Source organism: Ciconia boyciana, chromosome 4 (assembly GCF_034638445.1).
Source record: "Ciconia boyciana chromosome 4, ASM3463844v1, whole genome shotgun sequence".
Classification (NCBI taxonomy): domain Eukaryota; kingdom Metazoa; phylum Chordata; class Aves; order Ciconiiformes; family Ciconiidae; genus Ciconia; species Ciconia boyciana.
This window is the reverse complement of record NC_132937.1, coordinates 74,833,092-74,853,046: the sequence shown is the minus strand read 5'-3', so window position 1 is coordinate 74,853,046 and position 19,955 is coordinate 74,833,092. Positions and strand designations below refer to the sequence as shown.

The window sequence follows — 19,955 nt, the reverse complement described above, 5'->3', positions numbered from 1 at the left end:
AAACCCCAGAGCAAACACAGAATGCATGCTGCGCAGAACGGTAACGCGCGCCGCGCGCCGGCATTCCGGCCGCGCCGCTCGGGTCATGGCGCCCCTCCGGACCATGCCACGCCCTGCGCCTTCACGCGGGGATGGGAGCTGCAGCCCCGCTAGCCCCCGCGCCCTTCCGTGCGACGGGTAGGGAAGGCGGGCGCTGCCGCCAGCTCCTGGCGCAGCTAGAGGCCCATCCTGCCTCCGTCAGCCCCCCCCCTCTGAGCGGCCCGGCGGCGCTGCCCGACGCCCCCGGCCGTGGCTCCTCCTCCTCCTGCCGCTCGGTCCCAGGGCGCAGGGCTGACATCACGCCCGGGGTTTCCATCCGACCGAGGGAGGGGGAGGCTGAGCGGAGCGGCAGCGTGATGGCGGCGGTCGGGAGGACTTAAGAAGCGGTGGCGGAGCAGAGCGGCGCAGCGTCTACCCTGGTTCTCCTTGCGCCCCTCCCTGCCCGGTTCGGGGCCCCATTGTTCGAGCCGGCGAGGGTGGCGGGCGAATCCACCGTGCGGGGCTGCGAGGAGCCAGCGGCCAGCGGGAAGAGCGGCGGCCCAGGCCCCGCCGCGGCCGCGGGAGCAGCCCCCGACCCTGGGCTGCGGTGCGAACCTCCCCGTGGGGCGTAGCGCAGTCCGGGGCGGCGCTGGGAAGGCCGGGCCGAGCGCACGCAGGTAGGCAGAGGCCCGCCATGACTCCTCTCCCTTTCGCCGTCTGGGAGTTGTGCGACTTCCGAAGATGGAAGGGGGGAGCGGGCGGTGGTGAGGAGATGGGGACCGGGGCCCGCTGTCGGCCAGCGGGGCCTGGATGTCCGGTGCGGGGCTGGGTTCTTGGGCCCTCTCACTATTTTCTGCGGAGGGAGGGAGCTGCGAGGGCCGAGGCGGGCGGCGGGGTTGAGCCGCTCTGGCTGGCTCCTGCGGGGGGAGCCAGTGTGGAGCTGCCCGGGAGGAGAGCGGCCGCGGCTCTCCTTTGGCCATGGGGGGCGCCGGGGGAAGCGAGCATGGAGGACAGCGGCGGTCTTGGAGACGCTACCAGGGAGCGTTGGCTGGGAGCGGCGCCTGTGCAGGCCGCGCCGCTAGCAGAGGGCCGTCTTCGGGGGTGGGAGGCAGCCCTGGCTTGGGCTCCCGTGGGAGCGCCCTGGGGGCGGGCAGAGGGAGAGCGGCCGTGGGAGGCCGCGGGAGCGCGGTGCGGACGGTCGGGGCTTGGGGGAGGATCGCCGCAGAGCAGGAAGCGGGCAGCAGGGAGCAAGTTTAGCTGCTGCTCAAGGTGTTTCCCGGGGTCCAGAGGATGCCGGGCCCGGAGGCGAGGGAGTGTTTGTCCGCGCGGGAGGGCAGGCGGCGGGGAGCTTGCTGCCGGGCGGCGCAGAGCGCCGGGCCATGGGGAGCCGCCTGGCTCGCCTTCGCGGGGATCCCGACCTCGCTTCGCGGCCGCTCCGGGATTGCAGGACTCCTTCCTGTCACTTTCCCCTCCCTCATCGCCTTTGTTTGCTGGCCGGAGTGGCCTGGGCGTCTGAGATGGTGCGTGAGAGCAGGGCATTTCCCACCCTGGAGGGAGGCTCCCGCCCCCCCCCCCCCCCCCCGCGATGTTCACTGGGTTGGGCTGTTCCATATTATAGGAGAGCACCTCGGGGCAGACAGCCAGCAGGCGAGCCCCTAATCGCTTTCACACCACTAAATCTGTGAGAGGAGCTGCTCTTTATCTTATTATCAGTGAGTTTATACTTGCAGTCCATTTACCGTGAGCCTAAACTTTCTCTAGCTGCATCGAACACTGCAGTGATCTGATTTAAGGTGCTCTTGTATGTGAAATAATGATCATTCCATCTGGGGGATCTTGCTGGTTTGATTTAGTTGAAACAGTTGTTTTAAACGGGACAATCTTTATCTTTCTGCCTCTACCCACAACTGGATGTAAGCATTATGTGTGTCTCTGGAAATGCTTCCATTGTGTTTTGCGCATGAAATACATTTAACTAAGCAGATCTTAGCAGAACATTAATATCTATGTTTTTTACCTATGTGTTCAGGTAGGCAGTCTTTCTTTAAAATTTAGATCTGCTTTATCGTGAAGTCAGTACTATGGCAAAAGTTAAGCCACGAGGTATAGTGCAGACATGCAATAAGCTGTCTTCTCACCCTACAGTGCTAAAGATAATGTAATTTCCATAACATTTCCTATTCTGCAGCTAGTGGTTCAGCAGAAATTGCCATCTTTAGAGCACCATCAATGAAAAGTTGCATGAAGAAGCATAACGGCCTGTATGTTGGGACCCAACTGCAGTTGAGCAAAAAGCTAGACAGGTCTTTCCTTTCATGCGTTTGTATATTTCATTTAATTATTTCAATTTTTTTAATAACTAATAAAAAGACCTGTTCTTCTCTTGAAGAATTTTTTCTGGTTTTCACAGACATCAGGAAAGATTTTAATTTTTTTTTTTGACAGGAAAATGGTGATAAAATGATCAACCATGAACAGGTAACACACTAAAATCTATTTTTCAGTTAAAAACATGACGTCAAACAAGATGCCACCTCTCTGTTAGTGGAAAAAACAAGTTATTTTTTGTATATTTTTAGTTGCAAACATGCTTTCAGATTGTGTCAACATTTTCCTTTACTATTTTAGGTATTTTGGGAGAAATCTTGAATAACCACAGAGAACACTAGAGCAAACACATCACCTGGAAAACATACACAATACCAAGAAGTGGATTCTTGATATCCACGTTGTAACCTGACTGGACTTTTATTTATCTTTTAAACTTCTTAATATTTACAATGAATGGGCACAGTGATGAAGAAAGCATAAGAAACAGTAGTGGAGAGTCCAGGTAAGCACTTGCACATTTTAGTTATTCTTGGCTATGTATTCTGCTATATCTTGTTTACTAAAACTGGTTTGTATTTGAACTTGGTGCCAAAGCTTCCTGGTTAGCAAGCAGACCATAGGAGGACTGGACGTGCTTTCTTACAGGTGCTTAATCTGCTTGTTACATTCACATTGCTTCAGCTAAGAATTGTAATGATCTTGGATATGCCTTACATAATAAAACTTAAATATTATTAAAACTGTGTCAGCATCCAACAGAGTAGTATCACTCTTTTGAGGGGAAAAAAAATGTCTGAAGTGACAAAAGCTGAAACATTGGATCAGAATGTCAAAGCTACTGTCTGTAAAGTGCAAGGCACACATGCATAATATGTGTTGTATAAACATCTAACTAGACTATCTGTAAAGGTGGAGCAGTGAGCTGTTCATTTTGGTTTTTGATACAGAGTACTCTTCGTGATTCTTCCCTCTTTAGAGCTGTCAGAGCAGTATAACTGAAAATGTTAACTTTCTATTTGTTTTCTGAAGTGAAAGTACAGTTTTCCAGCTTTTTTTTAATTAAAAAACCAAAATCAGTCCACTAATGTCTTCTAGCACGTGCAGAGTGTTCATGTGTTTGGAAGAGCCTCATTAGAACTTCCCTGCATCCACGCAGGATGACAGCAGATTCGTAGGGGTGGAATTAAGTTCTCTTTCTAGAACAATGCTAAGTTCGAAAAGTCCCTCCTGTGCTAGAAAGTTTAGATTTCTAAAACTGGAAATACAATGAATGGTGAAGGTTTAAGAAGTCAAAGTAAACTTGCAAATAAAAAGTGGTTTTTGACTTCTCTTCTCTTCTAAGAGGTGGTTGTGATCGTACTGTAAAGTCTACCCATCTGTCTCCCAGCCCCCCTTTCTGATCACAGCCTGTTGAACCATTTAGCTGATTCTGTCAGTCAGAGGGTCATACACACAGTGGACTTTATGGAAGCTTCCAGTTGGGTAGAGAGAGATCTAAGTTACTGCCTGAAGTGAAGAAATGCAAGAAGAAAATAATTGCTGGCTGATCAGTAAGCACATGCTGGCCATAAAGCTTGCACGTAGTGCAGTGTGTGATGGGAGTGGGAAGAAGGGGAAGAGAGAAGTGTTTAGGTGACTTTAGGTGCACATCACAAGGAAATCTATGAACAGTAAAACTAAAGAAACTTTAATAACTTTTGTGTATTTTTATGTCAAGCTTCCTGTTATACAAAAGAATGTTCTAGAAAGACGGTAAACTTTCAATCTTGTGCAAAATTTGTAAGCTCTAATACATAATTGTTTTTGAAGATTACTGCTTCCAATAAACTTGATACTGTTCCAGTTAGCAAACAAATTCAGAGTTTCTTCTAGTGAGGGGCAAAATATTCCGGGTTACTTTAAAACAAACAAACCCAACAAAAAAAAACCCAAACCAAAACAAGGCTTGTCAGGTGAGAAGAAATCTTCTGAACAAATAAAAGCCTGAACAAATAAAATGCCATGAGCAAGGCTAGTCTTATGAACTACAAGACTTCCAACAAACATGAATTTACCAGGGAGAAGCCTGATGATTTTGTGTGTGAATTTTCTCACTACTCGAAACAAGCCACCTTGCTAAAGATTATGTGGGAAAGCTACTTTGTATCGAACTGTGGCTGCCCATAAATACCAGCATATCAAAGTTATTTAAAAGCTGTAGGAATTTATAAGACTAAACCAGCTAAACATCATAAAGTTCCCAGCAACTTCATTAACAGTAAGTATCAGGAGAATGCATTGTACTCAAACTTGATACTTGCCTGTGAAGCGAGACTTTATTCTTCGTCCTAAATGTCCTACTGAGCACATCTTAAACTTTTAAAAAGTTCTAAAATGCTAAAAACTTTTTTCGTAGGCTTGTGTCAATCATTAATCTCATAGCCTAATTCACAGGCAGGTCTTGGAAAGCTTATTTTCATGTTTGCCATGCATTATCAGGAAACTGTTTTTGTAAATGAAAGCTGAAAGCTTTCTGTTTTAAATGATGGAACCCTTTTCTGTCTAGCCTAGTTCCATTATTAAAATAATTATTGCAAAAGGGGTGTGACACTTAGGGAATATATTTATATTACTTGCCCCTGTTATTTAGTTTTCTTTTTTTTTCTTCTTTGTAAGTTTCCAGAACTCTAGATGGTTTTTACTTGGGAGGGAGTTGCCTTAGCAAGCTGCAACTGCAGACAGATAGCTAACTGTAACTTGGGAAGTGTTGCTGTATTTAGCCTTCAAATCTGGAAGTGTGAATTCTACAGAATGGAGGTAGATATAAGTAACAAAATATGTTTAGTAAGCTTCTAGTGGTTCCGTTCCATTCAGAATGGTAGGGAGGGAAGTGGAACAAGTGAAGAAAGCAGTTGAGAATTGCTGCTGGAATTAAATTGCAAAGAAGATCAAACTCTCAAGAATTGGTAGAAAAGAAGAAGAGACAAAGGTGAATACAGTGATAATCTAAGCAGTGGCATTGGTGATAACTACAACAAATCTTTGAAAATTTATGTCACTTTACAAATGTAACACTTTACAAATGCCATAGAGCCATTCACTTCCCTTTGATGTCTGGTGTAAACTTACATGGCAGTCATTCTGGAGTGACAGTCTTGATAACAATTAAATATAGTCTGCTGTAGGGGAGCCGCCATCATTACTTTAGAAAGTTGAGAAGGAGTGGATCAGGTTTGGATTTACAAAAATACACGGGGCTCATGGATACTGCATTGTATTGTTTTACAGAAACACTGTGACTTGCAAAAGTTGTGGAAAGCCTGTAGTATTCTCAGCAGTGGGAGGGTTGGAGAAGGGACTGATCATAATCCTTCAATTTCATGCACTGGTCGGCATTATGATAAGGAGTTGTAGCTGTCCTTTACTCCCTGTGACTGGCTGTGAAGGTGAATTATTTCTGAAGTGTGTGAAAGAAATGGCCAATTTGCCATGCTCCTGCACTCCTTTCCAGCATTGCGTCAATTAAATGTATTTGTCTGGTAGATGAGCAGAAAACTTGCCCTTGCTGCGGGTGTTGAGCCTGAAGTTCTGTTTTGCTACAGGTGGAAAAGTGCATCTCTTGTATTTTCATGGTTGAATAACTGGCTGCACTGTTTGGACTTTCCTTGCATGTTTCGGCAACCTCTGAAGCTATAAATCAGTACTAGAACCAAGCATGATGGAAATTGTAGACTAGCATAAACACTATTACCTAATCTTGTTGCTTGATGTTCTGATTTCTGTGTAATAATTACAGTGGAGTCTACTCTCCAGCTTCTTGTTTACTTGAATCACTACTCTGGAATGTTTTAAAGTAGCTCAAGGTAAAATATCACAGATAATGTTCATCTGGACAGCAAGTGAGTTGGAGACACAAAAACTTCATAGCAATACCCTGAGAAACCGACTCTTCAGCAAAGCATCTTTGTGTAGTGTTCTTGAAAGCATTCTGTTGCAAACTTGAATATGAGTAAATGCAGTCTAGTTAGATAGTAATAAGAAAGCTTAATCAGCAAGGAAGGGCAGTTGTACCTGAACTGCAAGAGAAGCTCCACATAGACCAGGGACTGCAGAAGTGAAACATTGGTGCTAATTGAGTAACAATCTGGTTTCCCATCTCTTTGCTCTTCCTATGTTTCCTTCAGAACAAAGACTTGAGCAAACCTTCCTTCTCTAGGTAAAAAGGAATGTGCTCAGTGGAAAGTAGCTGGCTGGAATGTATTGTATTCCCATTTTTGCAGTAAGCAGAAAGCAACTGCTTATACCAAAGGCTTTTACCATTCTTTACACACTTGAAAGCTGATGTTAATAGAAGATAGTAATTTCAGTGGGTTTAATTTGCTTTGTGGATTGAATAATCTGTGGACCACAAAAGATAGTTAAGTAAAGACTAAAGACTTTGACAGCAGCTTCAATTTACTATATAAATTCATACCTTCAGTAGGAGGTAAAAAAGATGAATTGAAAGCCACGTCTTTGGGTTCTCGCTTTCAAGAAATCTAAGTGGGAGTTAAAACAGAGATTCCCCAAGCATATTTGCAGAATTAGTCCTATGCGCTGGTTTCTTTTTCACAGAAGTTTAATAGATAATGTGTCTACATAGCAAGAGCTATGTACACATAAAACTATACATATGTACATACATGCTTACACGTTAGTGCACAGGAATTCTCAGATCAACAAAAGGGCCTGAATGGTAAAGGAAGCAGTTAGTAGAACTTACTGTGGATGGCTAGTGGATAAAGCAAGCTCTTTGCTTCTGTTAGCAGTAATCTTCTCTTTGGTTAGTAAGTTGCTATTTTATCAGGAATGATCTCTTACAGAATTAAGCATATTAAAGCATGATAAGGTGTCCTGATCCAAGTTAAAAGCATCTTTTCACTTCTTTTTGGAAGAGTTCAGGTAGAATATGTATCAAAACACAAGTGGTTTTTGTCTAGAAACCTTTCCAACTAACAGAAGAAATTGTAAATTCATGATACAGCTTTAATTGTGCATAAGGTCCCTAGTTTGGCTTTGGGACTCCTGCTGAGTTATCCAGGTCTCAGTCTTTGTCTAACCTAACTGGCTGACAAATACTTGTTCCACATATTCTAGATTCAATTCCACCATTCTAAGAGTTTCAAAATTTTAGCTGATGCAAGCTTTTCACATTCCTCAAGACAGAGTGAAGTTTTGAGATACAGGCAGTGTATACACTGGATTTATCCAGATGTGGCCCTTCAGGTGGGGGTTTTTTTGGATTAAATTCCATTTAATACTTTTTTGCTGGTGATCTACAAGGAGCTTCTGGTAAAGACACCATTGTGTTGCCCCTGGAACCAGCTGCATGTTGAAGGATTGCACATTGCATGTGTCACATTGCACAACAGAGTAGTAGGCCCCTGAGGAACCACTGATACCTCCTGCCCGTGAAGGATTCCTGGAACAACTTTGTGCTCTTAAGATGTGCAACTTGTGGCTCTCAAAGATTTGTAGTGTGGTTCATAGGGTCATGAAAGTTGGAAGATGATCAGTGTAGTTTTGATACCTTTGCTTTGGGGAAAGTTTATAGTAGTGGCAGCAGATAATAGTTTTGAGGACTGGAAATACAATGCATCGCTGATTTGTTAGCCCATATCAGGAAAATTCAATTGAGTTCCTGCTTTGTAATAGCAGAGGACAGGAAATAACACTTGGTAGCCTGAACTTTAGAGTCTTTGTTCTTTCTGCTTTTTACTGGCGGTGATAAATAAGATAAATCTTCCTTATGCATCTAAATAAAATTAAATAGTTAAGATTTCTTTAAAAATAAAACTAAAAACCACTTACGTAGCATTTGCCTACAGAAATTTGTGAACTTGCAATTTTAAGAGTTTGGCATCTAGTGTCTGTTACTTCTGCACATTTTGAGTGGGCTCTTCATATTCAAATGCTTGCCTTCCTTCAAATTCTGGTTTATTTTGAAAGCAAAAAAAAAAACCCCGAACCAAAAAACCAAACAGTCCACTGTAATCTCAGATGCTTTTCAAAAACCCTGCAGAAAATATTTTTTTTTTTTTTTCCAGTGTGTTGAACTTTATTTTGCTTAAATTGGTGCTCTTTCCTGCTGTTCTTAAACAGAAGATTCTTAAGATAGCTTAACCAAATGAATGCACTTGGAATCAGTGGTGATAAATTATCCGCTCTTGAATCCATTATTGACCTAGACCTTACCCAGGAGTCTAAATGCTCAATCAGTTCTTTTACAATGTGACTTGTGTAGCTTTCCATCTTAGGATTTCTCTTCCTAGTGCCTTGTATAAGTTAGCAGACTTTGTTCCTCATTGTGTGATCCTGTCAGGGGCATCTTGTTTTAAGGGGTAAGCTGGTGAAGCTAAACTTAAGACTGTTGAAAATAACTAATTACTCTGTGATGGGATACTTGCTTTTAATCTGTTTCAGTGATCTGTCTCTTTAAGCCTGTCATCTCCCCAAATCACTCTCCAGTTTCATTGCATAGGTTTGTTTTTTTTTTTTTTGGGGGGGGGGGGGGGGGGGGGAGAGGTGTGAAAAATTAACAGGGAGAAACAAATATGAAAAATTATCTCCTTTGGTACTTTCATTAAGCTATGCTACTTTTCTTGCAAAGTAGTTTGTAAATAAATACTGCATTCAGGCTTAAATTCCTTTGGCATATGTAGGGAGTATCTGGAGACAATGTTTATAAAAAAGAACAGACAAGTAACTTCAGTGTGTCAACTTCCATACCAAAGCAGATTTGACATGTGATGCTGTACAAATGTAACTCAAGGGCTAGGGGTGAGAGAGGTTTCTTGACTACATGTCCTGGAAGGTGCTCTTTATAGGCTTCACCTCAGTTTGTCAACATGCATGAAACTATACTAAAAGTGAGTAGCATGTTCTCAGGATGAGATTTCTACAATAAAAAGTATATACTGTTGCATGCCTGCTACTGCAGCTTGTTATTGACAGCTAACTTTGTCATCACTGCTGTGGTTTGTTTGCATGATAGAGAAATAGTCTCACTCTAACAGTACTGAAGAGGTGACCATTATTGCTTTATCCATTATGTTTGTTTCTATTTCCATAGTCTTATGATGCTTCGCTATTTTGTAGTCTTGTGTATTGCTGTCTTTGTTTAGTTTTGTTCTGTTTTGTGGTTTTTTGTTTTTTTTTTTCAGTTGAAGCAAGTACAGTGAATGTAATGTAAGGTTTCTTATTCAGGAACACCTTTAAACTCATAACACTGTTTTCATTTTACTGATCCCCCACCCCATAAGCAGTATGTATAATTTCCTTGGAGCTGGAGGAGGGAAGAAGGCTTATGTGACACATTCTTAGAAGAGGTACTTACAAAAGCAGGAATTCCGTTTTGAATAGTAGCGTTAAGTGCCTAAAAGAGCATAAATTGTCTTCAACAGTTAATGTTAGCAAATATTGTATGTCTGTATACGTTATATTAACAACACCTTGACTCTGTAGCTTAACTTGCTTTGCCCTGTTGTTTCCATCTACATTTCCTATTCTAGTCTTGATAATATTTATAACTTCTGTTGGCATTTGGTTTCTTGGAAACCCATTCATCAGTGAAGAAGGCAGGGAAAAGAGCAAGTTAGACCACAAAATAGAGTTGGTTAGAAGAGATCAGCAGTACAACACCAGAGCAAAGGGAAGACATAATGTGACATGGTGGAGTAGGGTAAATTTGACAACCACAGGTGAATAGTTACTGAGAATGAAGTCTTGTATGCTGACTGTTTCTCTGATTATGTTTAAGGTATGTATGACTTTTCTACCGGAAGAGTTGAACGAAGAAGGTAGGCTCCAGCTCTGGATTGTCCTTGCAGAGACACTATCTTGATTATGCTCAGAAAGGGTGGGAGAAAGACATCCTAATTTATGCTAGCTGCCTGAAAATAGTGGAGATTTTATCTTACTTTTCCAGTTTTAATCAGGATTTTTTGAAAGAAGGAGAAGAGAGGATACAGATGCACAGGCAAAAGGCTGGTTAAGTTGTACCCAACCCATCTCTCTTACTTGATCTCAAGTGTCCACAGCATGGTGGGTATGGTGTCCACTTTTGCCTTTTGCTGAACTGTTTCCAGTAAAAGCATCTTAAGCAAAGGCAATGACCCTGGCCTGTACAGAAAGAGAAAGTGTCAAGAAATAAAGCACTTTGCCTTTCCTTTTCTGTAAGGGGAACTCTGAAGAGCAGGGGACCAGAATTGCTGTTCCTGAGATAATATTTATTTAACAGCATTAGACAGCAGGTGACAGGTAATTGTGACAGTTTTCCAATCTTTGGTTGAAGGAATATTTAATGTTCCTTGCATCCTAGCCCTAGAGATATGATACCAGAATCTCAGTAATTAGTAGTGCCAGTTCAGGTGATTAATTTTGTGGAGGTCAGTGGTGCTAATTTGCACTAATGGGCATTACTCATTGCTAGAAAAGTTAGTCAAATTATGGACCCTAGCTAGACTACATCAGATAATACTTAGAGCTCTTTAGCTAGAGAAGGAATTGCTTATCGACTATGCCTCAAAAAATGCAGGGAAGATTAAAGAACCCCATAGGCAAAGGTGGAAAAGAAAGTGACCAAGGGTGTTATGACTGCCTCACAGCTATTATCTCCCTGAATTTATGTTTTAACATCTTTATTGCAGAACTTTGATTCTTTTTCTTTAATGCAAGTAAACTTTCTTGGTATCAGACAGGGTTTTCTTGTCTTTTTCTAAATGCAGCAACTATTTTAAAAGATTTTAGTTCAGTGTGAAATGCTCTCATTTATCATTTGGTTTGCAATGGTAGCTTCCACTGAGTATTTATAGAAAAATATATGTTTTTTTCTTAGATTATTTACAACTTAAAACAAGTTGTTAGAATAAGAGGTTACTTGTCTTCAAGCTCTGAAAAGCTTGTAGACCTCTCTCAAGCTGATAATGATTGTTTTTGCCTTGTTACATCTGGCTGTTAGAGTATCCATTTCAGCAGATCAAGAAAATGTCATCTGAGCCACTAGAAATCTGTATGAAACTTCTGTATCCTGTATGTCTTTTCATATGAACTTCAAAAACTCAGTTACGTTTTAAAAACTCTGGCAAACAAGCTCTCTAAATTTCCAGTGATGCTGGTAGACACTGCAGTGTAATAGGAGTTCTGCATGCTTTTGCCCTTTTTCTTAGTCATGTCAGCAATGCCGTGCTCCATGAGAAAGAGGAGAAGGTACTACACCACATGGCAGTTTAAGCACTTGGAAAAATGACTTGCAGTATGTCATGATGCCGTGTGGAATGTGTGTATACTAAAATTGAAAACTACCAAAAAATCATTTTGCATTTTAAATCTATTTAGTCTTTTCTAAATTCTGTATTGATTTCCACTGTTTTATACTTCAGTTTCAGGACAGCAGTCTTAAGAAATACTGCCTGTTCACTCCTGCTTGTTTGTTCCACTTCTTCATCAGCCCTTTAGAATGTTCATGAAAACAGAGGCTGTTTTGAAAAGCTGAATCTCTGCCCTCTGTGGATGGTACTGACACCACAGTGGGCATTGGAGAGGGCAGCTATAACAATGTTGGAAAAAGTTATTCCTGTAGAACCCTGAACAACAGGTGGATGCATTGGTGAGGACTGAGAGTGTTCTCAAAGTGTGATAGCTTTATATTACTGCTTGTACCATTGCTCAAATTATGTGAAAATTGCTGAAACTCAGAGCAAAGGTAGGAGCAGTTAAAGGGAAACTTTTAAGTTCGTTGTTCCTGAGTTCCCCCTTTACTATGAGGAGATGACAGCTGTAAATTTTCTTCTTGAATGCATGTGCGTGTGTAAATGTGTGTACCTTTTCTTAGATAATTATATCTGTACGCTTAGGATCAGCATCTAGCATACTAGGATTTAATCTGAATTACTGCTCATATAGAAGGGGATCATAGGTAGTCCTGTGAAAGGTATTACAGATTTATGTTCATTTTTAATAGCCAAGGCTTGCTTAATGTGTCTAGGTTAGGGAGAAAGGAAGGCTTCTTTCCATTACATTTTTTTTATCCTTTAGTGCACTGATCTCCAAAAGTTTTGTTTGCACACTCCTATCAATAAAAAATATTTGAGCATGCACCTCCAATGTATGTATATTCATTTATAAATTATATACATGCACTGCTGTACTAATACCTACATTATAAAACATATGCAAGAAACGGAAATTTTAAAAGGATGAGATAAAGATTAAATAATATTTGAAAATATTTTACTTTGTTAATGTAAAAAAACCCCTTTTTGCACTCACTAAAAAAATTGTTATGAATATTCTTCTTTATTAAAATCTTGGTTTAACACTTTATGATACAGTGGTTTGAAGGTATGGTTCTAAGTTCATTTTATGTTGGTACTTGGTTTTAATGGCTGGCGTAGCTGAAAAAGGTACCTCACAAAGATATGTGGATCCAAATGGAAGAAGTGTGTCATTGACTGTGCTTACTAAATCATGATACTCATTTTTTCAAATCCTATCCACTATTTATGCAATGTTTTTTCTTAAAATTTGGCTAGTAAATTTCCATCTGCCCTAGTGTCAATCAGTTCTTGCAAATTAATCAGAAAGGGTTGCAGTTTTATGTTTTTAACAAATGGATTCAAAACCCACTGAAACTTTTTGGAAGATTTTTAAGCAGGTTAGAAATTTCTATCTCCAACTTCTTAAGTGTACAGACGTGATAATTTTTATAGGTGACATGCATTGGTTTTCATAAAATCACATAATGATGGAAACCTTTCCAAATATCTGTTTTCAGAATGCTCTCTCCATAGCATGAGTTTCTTTAGAAAAGCAGTTGCTTTCTCATTGTTAAAATGTCACCTTCACCTGGAAGGGACACACTAAGTGTGTTTATTTTTTCAAAAACACCTGCTAGGTAGCATACTACTAGTGACCACTTGTTTTCACAGAAAAGGTCAGCAGATTTGGAACACTTGTCTTTTTCTTTTCTTTTTTTTTTTTTTTTAAACAAACAGACAAAACCCCAAGACCCCACCAAAACCTAATCTTCAAGGTCAACAATGCTTTTAAACAGTGAGTCCCTCTTGGTACAAGAGACTTATGGTCACTCCCCATCTCATTACAAAGTATTGTAAAAATTTTAATATTTAATGGTCTTGTTTTCATAAAATTAACCACATTGATTATATCCTTTCACACTATATACACTTCTGGCTCCAGAGTCTTTGCTGCAATAGCTTGCCTATGGATGATGCAGTGGATGAACTTTATGTGTAGTGCTGTCTCTATCGCCCTTACCAGAATCTATTTTTTATTCCAGTCAAAGCAGCCACTCAGTGATTACACTTTCACAGTTTTTCCATAAAACTTTTTTTTTTTTTTAAATTCAAGAAGTAATTTACTGTTGAGAACATACCTTCTGTGGTACATCTTTCCTTTAGTGGCTCACAAAAAAGTAGTTCTTTGTGTATTTCATCCTTGAAACAGAATCTAGCAAATACCGTAAGTTGGGACATATTAGAAGCATCTGTACTTTCATCCAACTGTAGAGCAAACCTCATACAGTGCATGATTTGTTGTAATACTTGTTTCTTCAAATCTTCACCAATGTTTTCTATGCATCTTTCAACAGTGTTTGCTGACAGAGAAATGCACTTTACTTTGTCACTGTTGTTTTCCATGCATTATTTTAGCCATTTTTACAGCAGCATAAGTAAATTCTCCAGTGGTATGTGGTGTTTTTGTACCTTGCTGTTAGGTAGAAGAACCTCAAAAGAGGCTTCTAAATATTTATCATTAAATTTAGTGAAATTTTGTAAAGTACGGGATTGAGTATTGCATGACTTGAAACATTGCTGGATTAAAAAGAGGTTTGTCTTTGTGTTCTGGATTGTTAGTTTACAAATGTCTTGCTGATTGGGATGGCTTCATATGATATTGGCTAATAGCTCAAGGCACAATATAAATTTAGGATTATGTTAATCGTTAACAATAGTGGATGTAAATACATATTTCAAATAGTCTTGATAATTCCAATTTTTTTGGTCCAACTTCTTGTCAGATGCAATTAGATTGTCATTGTTTTTACCTCGCAATGTAGCTGAAGAAGAGCTTTTACTAGGAGTAGGAGAAGTTTCAGCTCTGCCATTTTCTTGTTGTTCGCTTGCACTCACAGTATTACTGTTATTCAGTCCATTCTTTCTTTGCAGGACTCTTTTTAAATCACTTCTCCATTTTGTGAGGGTTAGTTTGGTTAAAACTAAGTAATATAATCCATAAATCCACCTAACCAGGCAGAGGCAAACTGCAGTATGTCACAGTGCACAGAAAGGGAACTGAATAAGTGATTGTGCCACTGTTACCCCTCTGTGTTGTGGAGCACACACTTCCCCCAGGACACACCTCACTTACCATATGTGACGCAGGACCCTCAGACATACAGAGTGCATAAGATTCAAGTTGCACTTGAATGCCAGTGTCAATCCAGTATTAAATATTTATGAAGCTGAATTTGTGGGATGGCTTTGTTGGGGTTTTTTTGTTTGTTGGTTTGCTTTGGTTTGTTTTTTTTCCTGGATTGTTGGTTTGTTGTGGTTTTGGTTTTTTGTTTGTTTGTTTTTTTAGATTAAAAATAAATCTAAGTAGAAGTTCCAATATTTTCTTCACATACCCCCATAAGTTGTCTTGCACACCTCCTAGAGACGACTGCATTTGTGTGCAAGTAGTTTTGTCTTGATGATGGAGTGTGGTGAGGCTGGGAGGGGAGGGACCTGTTTCTCTTTCATGAACGCCTTAGGGCAAGTACTACAGCTAAAAGATTGGCTTCTTAGAGGATGGTAAAGCCTTTAGTTAAATCCTGGCATTCCTCACATCAGTTAGCAGAAGTATGGATTGTCTTTCTCACCAGGGAGGCTGGCTTTCAGAGATGGGTTTCTCAGTTAAGTCCTGAGGCAGGGTGACTCTGGATCCTGCACATGTGATAATGAGAAGCAATGACTTACGGTTAAATTTTGTCTAGGTCAGCACTACATGTGAAACAAAAATAAAAAGCCAGTTACAGATAATGTCCCAATGGTTTTACATCTGCAGAGGCAGAGTGCTAGAAAAGGTTGTTCTCTGGATGTTGAATTGATAATGGTGTAGCAAACTGCTAGTATCAATGCTGAACAGAAGTTGAAACTGAAAACTACTGCTACAGTAGTTTTGCGGTAAGGCTTCTTTTTCAGTACCCCATTTTTTCATTATGGATACTGCTTAAGAGGCATGGCTAGAAAATGCTACAGAAACATTTTACTTTTTCATTTGTTGTGAGGGGAAAGGTAGTTCTTTATTGTCCTCTTTACATATCACTTCTTCCTTTGTTCCACGCAAGTCTTTGCATATTTTGGTGGCTTTCTTGATTTTTAGAAAAAGTTAGATAGGTCTATGTTTTTATTTTATTGCTGGTGCTTTCTTAGAAGTATTATTTAAAAAAAACAAATAAGGTGCTCATTTATATCAGAAGTTGATCAGTAGTCTCACAAGTTGGCAGTCTGGTCTGATGCTGGTCTAAAACTGTTTCCCATGAGAGATTAATAAAACCAAGAAAAAAGCCAGTTCGTAATCACACCTTTCTTTCTGTCTGCCTTGTAGATGTTTACCTTTAGACATAATTAAGAAATAAGTCTTAGGCTGAAAATTTCCATTCAACTTCTATAGGTAGCTAGTCCTATTAGGCAATAGAGGGGTTTTTGTGGTGTTGATACAAAAAGGTTTTCTTTTAACTGCTGGCATTTCCAGATAGTTTGGTTAGGGAATGAGTTCCCCTCCCCCCCCCAGTTTAAGAAAAAATATCTGTGAGAGCAGAGGCAGTGACTTTGACAGAGGGAATAGCTGAACTAAATTCCTTGTTCTTCAGCCTTCTCATGATGACACCTGTGTTTGTGTAAAATGACTTGGAACTAGCTAGTAGAAAGTTTTTCTTCTAAAAAATAAAAAATCAGTATCATAGTTTGAAATGATGCTATATTAGTGTTCTACATTGTGAAAGAAGATTATCTTTAGAAGTGTTAGACCAAACCTTTTTTTTTTTTTTTTAGTACAGGAAAAGCAAGAACACAGTCTGCACCCAGGAGTGTGTCATATTTTGATCTTGGCATAAACATGATCTCTTTTGGATCTTTGACTGCAGTGACGTAAATGATAAAAAGAAAAATACCAATTTTCTCTCAGATTTTGAAAATATTTTTTATGCTGAAAACTGAGCACTGAACCTGTAGCTCTTACTGTATGGTGTGTGTTTTGCCTCAGGTTCCCCATCACTATTACAGTTGGTTCAAATCCTTTAAATTTCTTAGAGGGAGGTCCTTTGATGTATGGAACTGTTGCAGCTATTGGGGATTTATAGTATTACATGTCACACAGAGCTGCTCAGTACTGTCTCAACGATATACAATATGTCTTTATTGCATATGTTTATGGAGAACTTTCTCATGATTACCCGATTTCCAACCTCCTTTGCAAACAAGAGCTTCAGGTTTCTGGGTTATAGTACTGTCTTTGAAGAGGTTGTGCCTCCAAGTCAACTTCTGCTGAAGCTCAAGTTGAAACATTGTGTGAAAGGACACGATGAAGTAAACATGCATTGGTAGTTCTCAGAGCCTGTCAGTTGCTTGTCCTGTGGCCAATGAACAGGAAAGTTCTTCACAATTCAGTAGAAACAAAGTCACATCTGTTAATTTTACCTTTTTTTTTTTTTTTTTTTGGTATGTGCTGGAGTTGCATCAAGACCTCTGGGGAGTGCATGGTGCACATGAGGAGGTATACAGGCAGAAACTCCAGTGTAGTTTCACACATCTGTATTTATTTGGATGATTAGAGTTGAAGTAAGCTCTGCCCAATACAGGCTAGTCTTGTGAGCTTGAACTCCTATAAGGCTTTTTACTAGTTAATTTCAAACTCTTTTAAAGCATGTATGAATACTACCATAGCATCTTAAGATGTGATAAATGTTTTAGCAAGTCCTTGCTGTTTCCCTAGTTTTAAAATTACTTGCTGCTACTCAGTTTGTCTTTTCCCATTTCCTTGTGCTGATTTAACACTGTGGTATAAGAAAGCTTAGTAAGACATTATTGATGCTGTGGCCTTTAAATTTTATTTTTCTGGTTTTTTTCTATGTACCGATTAGCTGTTTGTCTATGGTAGTGATCCTGCATTGCCCTTCATACATGGTGTCATTAGGGCAGCCCTAAATCAGTTGTGGTGATGATATTATTTGTTCTTGTTTCTTGTAATTTCCTTTCTTTCTCTCTCCATCCCTTCTACTTCTACCCGCAGGTTTGTTTAGTAGTCTTTCATTTATTAGTAATGTGGTTGAATATTGACTTTAAGACTTTTACTCCTGTCAGATGTTACCGTTGATATGCAGTTGGGTTGTATTAATCTGCTCTTGTCCAAATCAAGCCAATTTATTGTGAGAAGCAGGGTTTATGAAATAGCTCTTAGTTTGCTGGTCCTGCTCATAAGCCTAGTGGGAATTCCTTCTCAGACTCCCAGCTTTGTTGAGAGCTAGTTGGCATGATAAGGAGTCTATGTGTTTTGCCTGACTGTTAAACATTGTATGATCCACATCTGTTGACAGGTTGGTATTACTTAGTGGAGACCGTAGATGATAGCTAGCTGATCTCTTCATAAAGAAAAAGATTTGGAGTTAGTTGGGTTTTTTGCATCCAACCCCAGAGCAACTGGCATTATCTGCTAGGCTTTTTTTTTTCCCATCTCAGTGCCTTTGTTTTTGAACTTACCGCTTAATTCCTGTGTTGAAGAACATCAAGCCGCTTAAAATTTCCCATCAACTGTGAATCTGACTGACGTGATTTTTTGCTTGCTTATCTAAGCAAACTAGATTTTTTTTTTTTCTTTCCTCCTTTGGTCTCTCCACCATTCTCTCCTGTAGCTGATTTACATGTTTCTCATAATGTTGGCAAGCTGTTTGACCAAGATGGCTTATTCCAGTGTCAGTTTCCCCATAGCATGGTTGCGTCTGGGTCTATGTGCAATTGAACCTATGGTTAGCACTGTATTAGTGTGTATTTTACTGCTGTATGGAAAGCTAACTTAATTACCATCCTTATGGCTTAGTGGTTTGCATCTTTTTTAGATTTGGTAATCCACATTATTATCATTGCCCTCTTTGAGCAGGGCTTGTCCTGCATGGAAGTGTTTGATTCCCTTCCCCTCCTCCAAGGTTATGTAGGATTTAGACATTTTTGGTGGCTTGTTGTCACTGGGGCTTGTCTGGCTATTGTTTACTTGTGTCTGAAGGTTTCTCCATGCTGGATTTTCTCCTATTTCTCTTCATTTATAGTTAGTGCTGACTTCCACAGTCCCCCTGATATTTACTTATGGCACTTTGCTATGCTGAGAAATGCTGTTGTTTTATAATGGTCTGATTTACCCAACATTAAAGGTAAGGGAACATTTGTGTACAATAACACTATTACAATTGAAATATCTTTGGAAGATAGTCATGGAGTGCCATTAATTTCTGGTAAACAGTTTAAACTCTGGTCATACTCTGTAGTGGGTGCCCTGCTTTATTTGGCAGGTGAGTTTAGTGTTAGAGCACCATGCCTGCAGTAAGCCTTTGATGACAGAAGTGGGAAGTTTGGGAGCAGCCCTGTTGCTTCTCAGTTTTCCTCTTGGCATGTGCAGGGAAACCCAGCAGCAGTGTGTTTCTCCATATCTCCCCCTTCACAACAAGGAAACTTCACCATGGTCTGTTTCTTTCTCTTTCTTTCTAAGTTGACAGATGCAGATGACTGATTGAATTGCAGTCTACAGGACTCTGTTTATGAGTAGCTTCATTGCTTCTTTACTGGTACAGTTTTGTTGGTGTTGGCAAAAGCAGAAAGAGGGGTGATTTTACTTTGTTTTGTGGTTTTGTTGTCAATTAAGTATGTTCTAGGGCAGAGAATGATCAATCTGCCCTGTTCCCCCAGCCCCAGCTGACTGTCAGCCAGATGAATTGTGTTGGTAAGGATTGGGTAGGTTTTGATACCAGCTTTTGGTTTTATTGTTTTTGATACTGGATGCATGTTTACTCTGGTTTTTGAAGCGTTTGCAGTCAGTGTGTACATAATTTGAAATTACTTTGCTCTGTGGTGGTGTGATTCCAATGTTTTTTCTCATATCTTTGAAATATGGTAGTATTAACCTAATGAGGAATCTTATTAAAGTTTTAACTGGGCTGCTTCATGAAGTTGTCGTAGAACACCAAATGTTTCTAAGTTTTTGAATGGTCCTAAAATAAATATTTATCTTTAAATATTGTGCTTTCTAAGTGTGTTAAATCTGGTGTAAAATGAATATCCAGGTGGAATAATCTGGCAGCTCAAGTACATGCCAAGGAAAGTGCCTTGGCACAAGGCATACCATCAGTGACAAATTCAGAGTTGTCTGCATGGGGAATTTTACTGCTGTTATTTTAACAAAAAACCACTATCTGCATAGCTTTTTAAAATTATTATTATTTTTTGAGAGATATATGCTTCTAAATTTGTTTTTTAAGGAGTACTGCCGATCTATAAAGATTGAAAACAATCTTTTGTGTTTTAGTTGGACGGGTCTTT

The 19,955-nt window shown here is 40.1% G+C and overlaps 1 protein-coding gene across 5 annotated transcripts in view; it reads left to right on the top strand.

Annotated features, from left to right (window-relative positions):
• The first annotated feature begins 317 nt into the window (after nucleotides 1-317).
• Nucleotides 318-19,955, top strand: part of CHD1 (chromodomain helicase DNA binding protein 1) — a 57,343-nt gene continuing 37,705 nt past the window's right edge. For 2 of the 5 annotated variants that reach the window (XM_072860132.1, XM_072860137.1), the window contains exons 1-2: nucleotides 319-695; nucleotides 2,647-2,851. In XM_072860132.1, the coding sequence (XP_072716233.1) occupies nucleotides 2,799-2,851 (53 nt within the window). In that variant the 5' untranslated portion in view covers nucleotides 319-695; nucleotides 2,647-2,798. Of the gene's footprint in view, nucleotides 696-2,246; nucleotides 2,322-2,463; nucleotides 2,497-2,646; nucleotides 2,852-19,955 lie in introns of those variants that run through there. The other 3 variants (XM_072860135.1, XM_072860134.1, XM_072860136.1) reach the window with 3 other exon arrangements.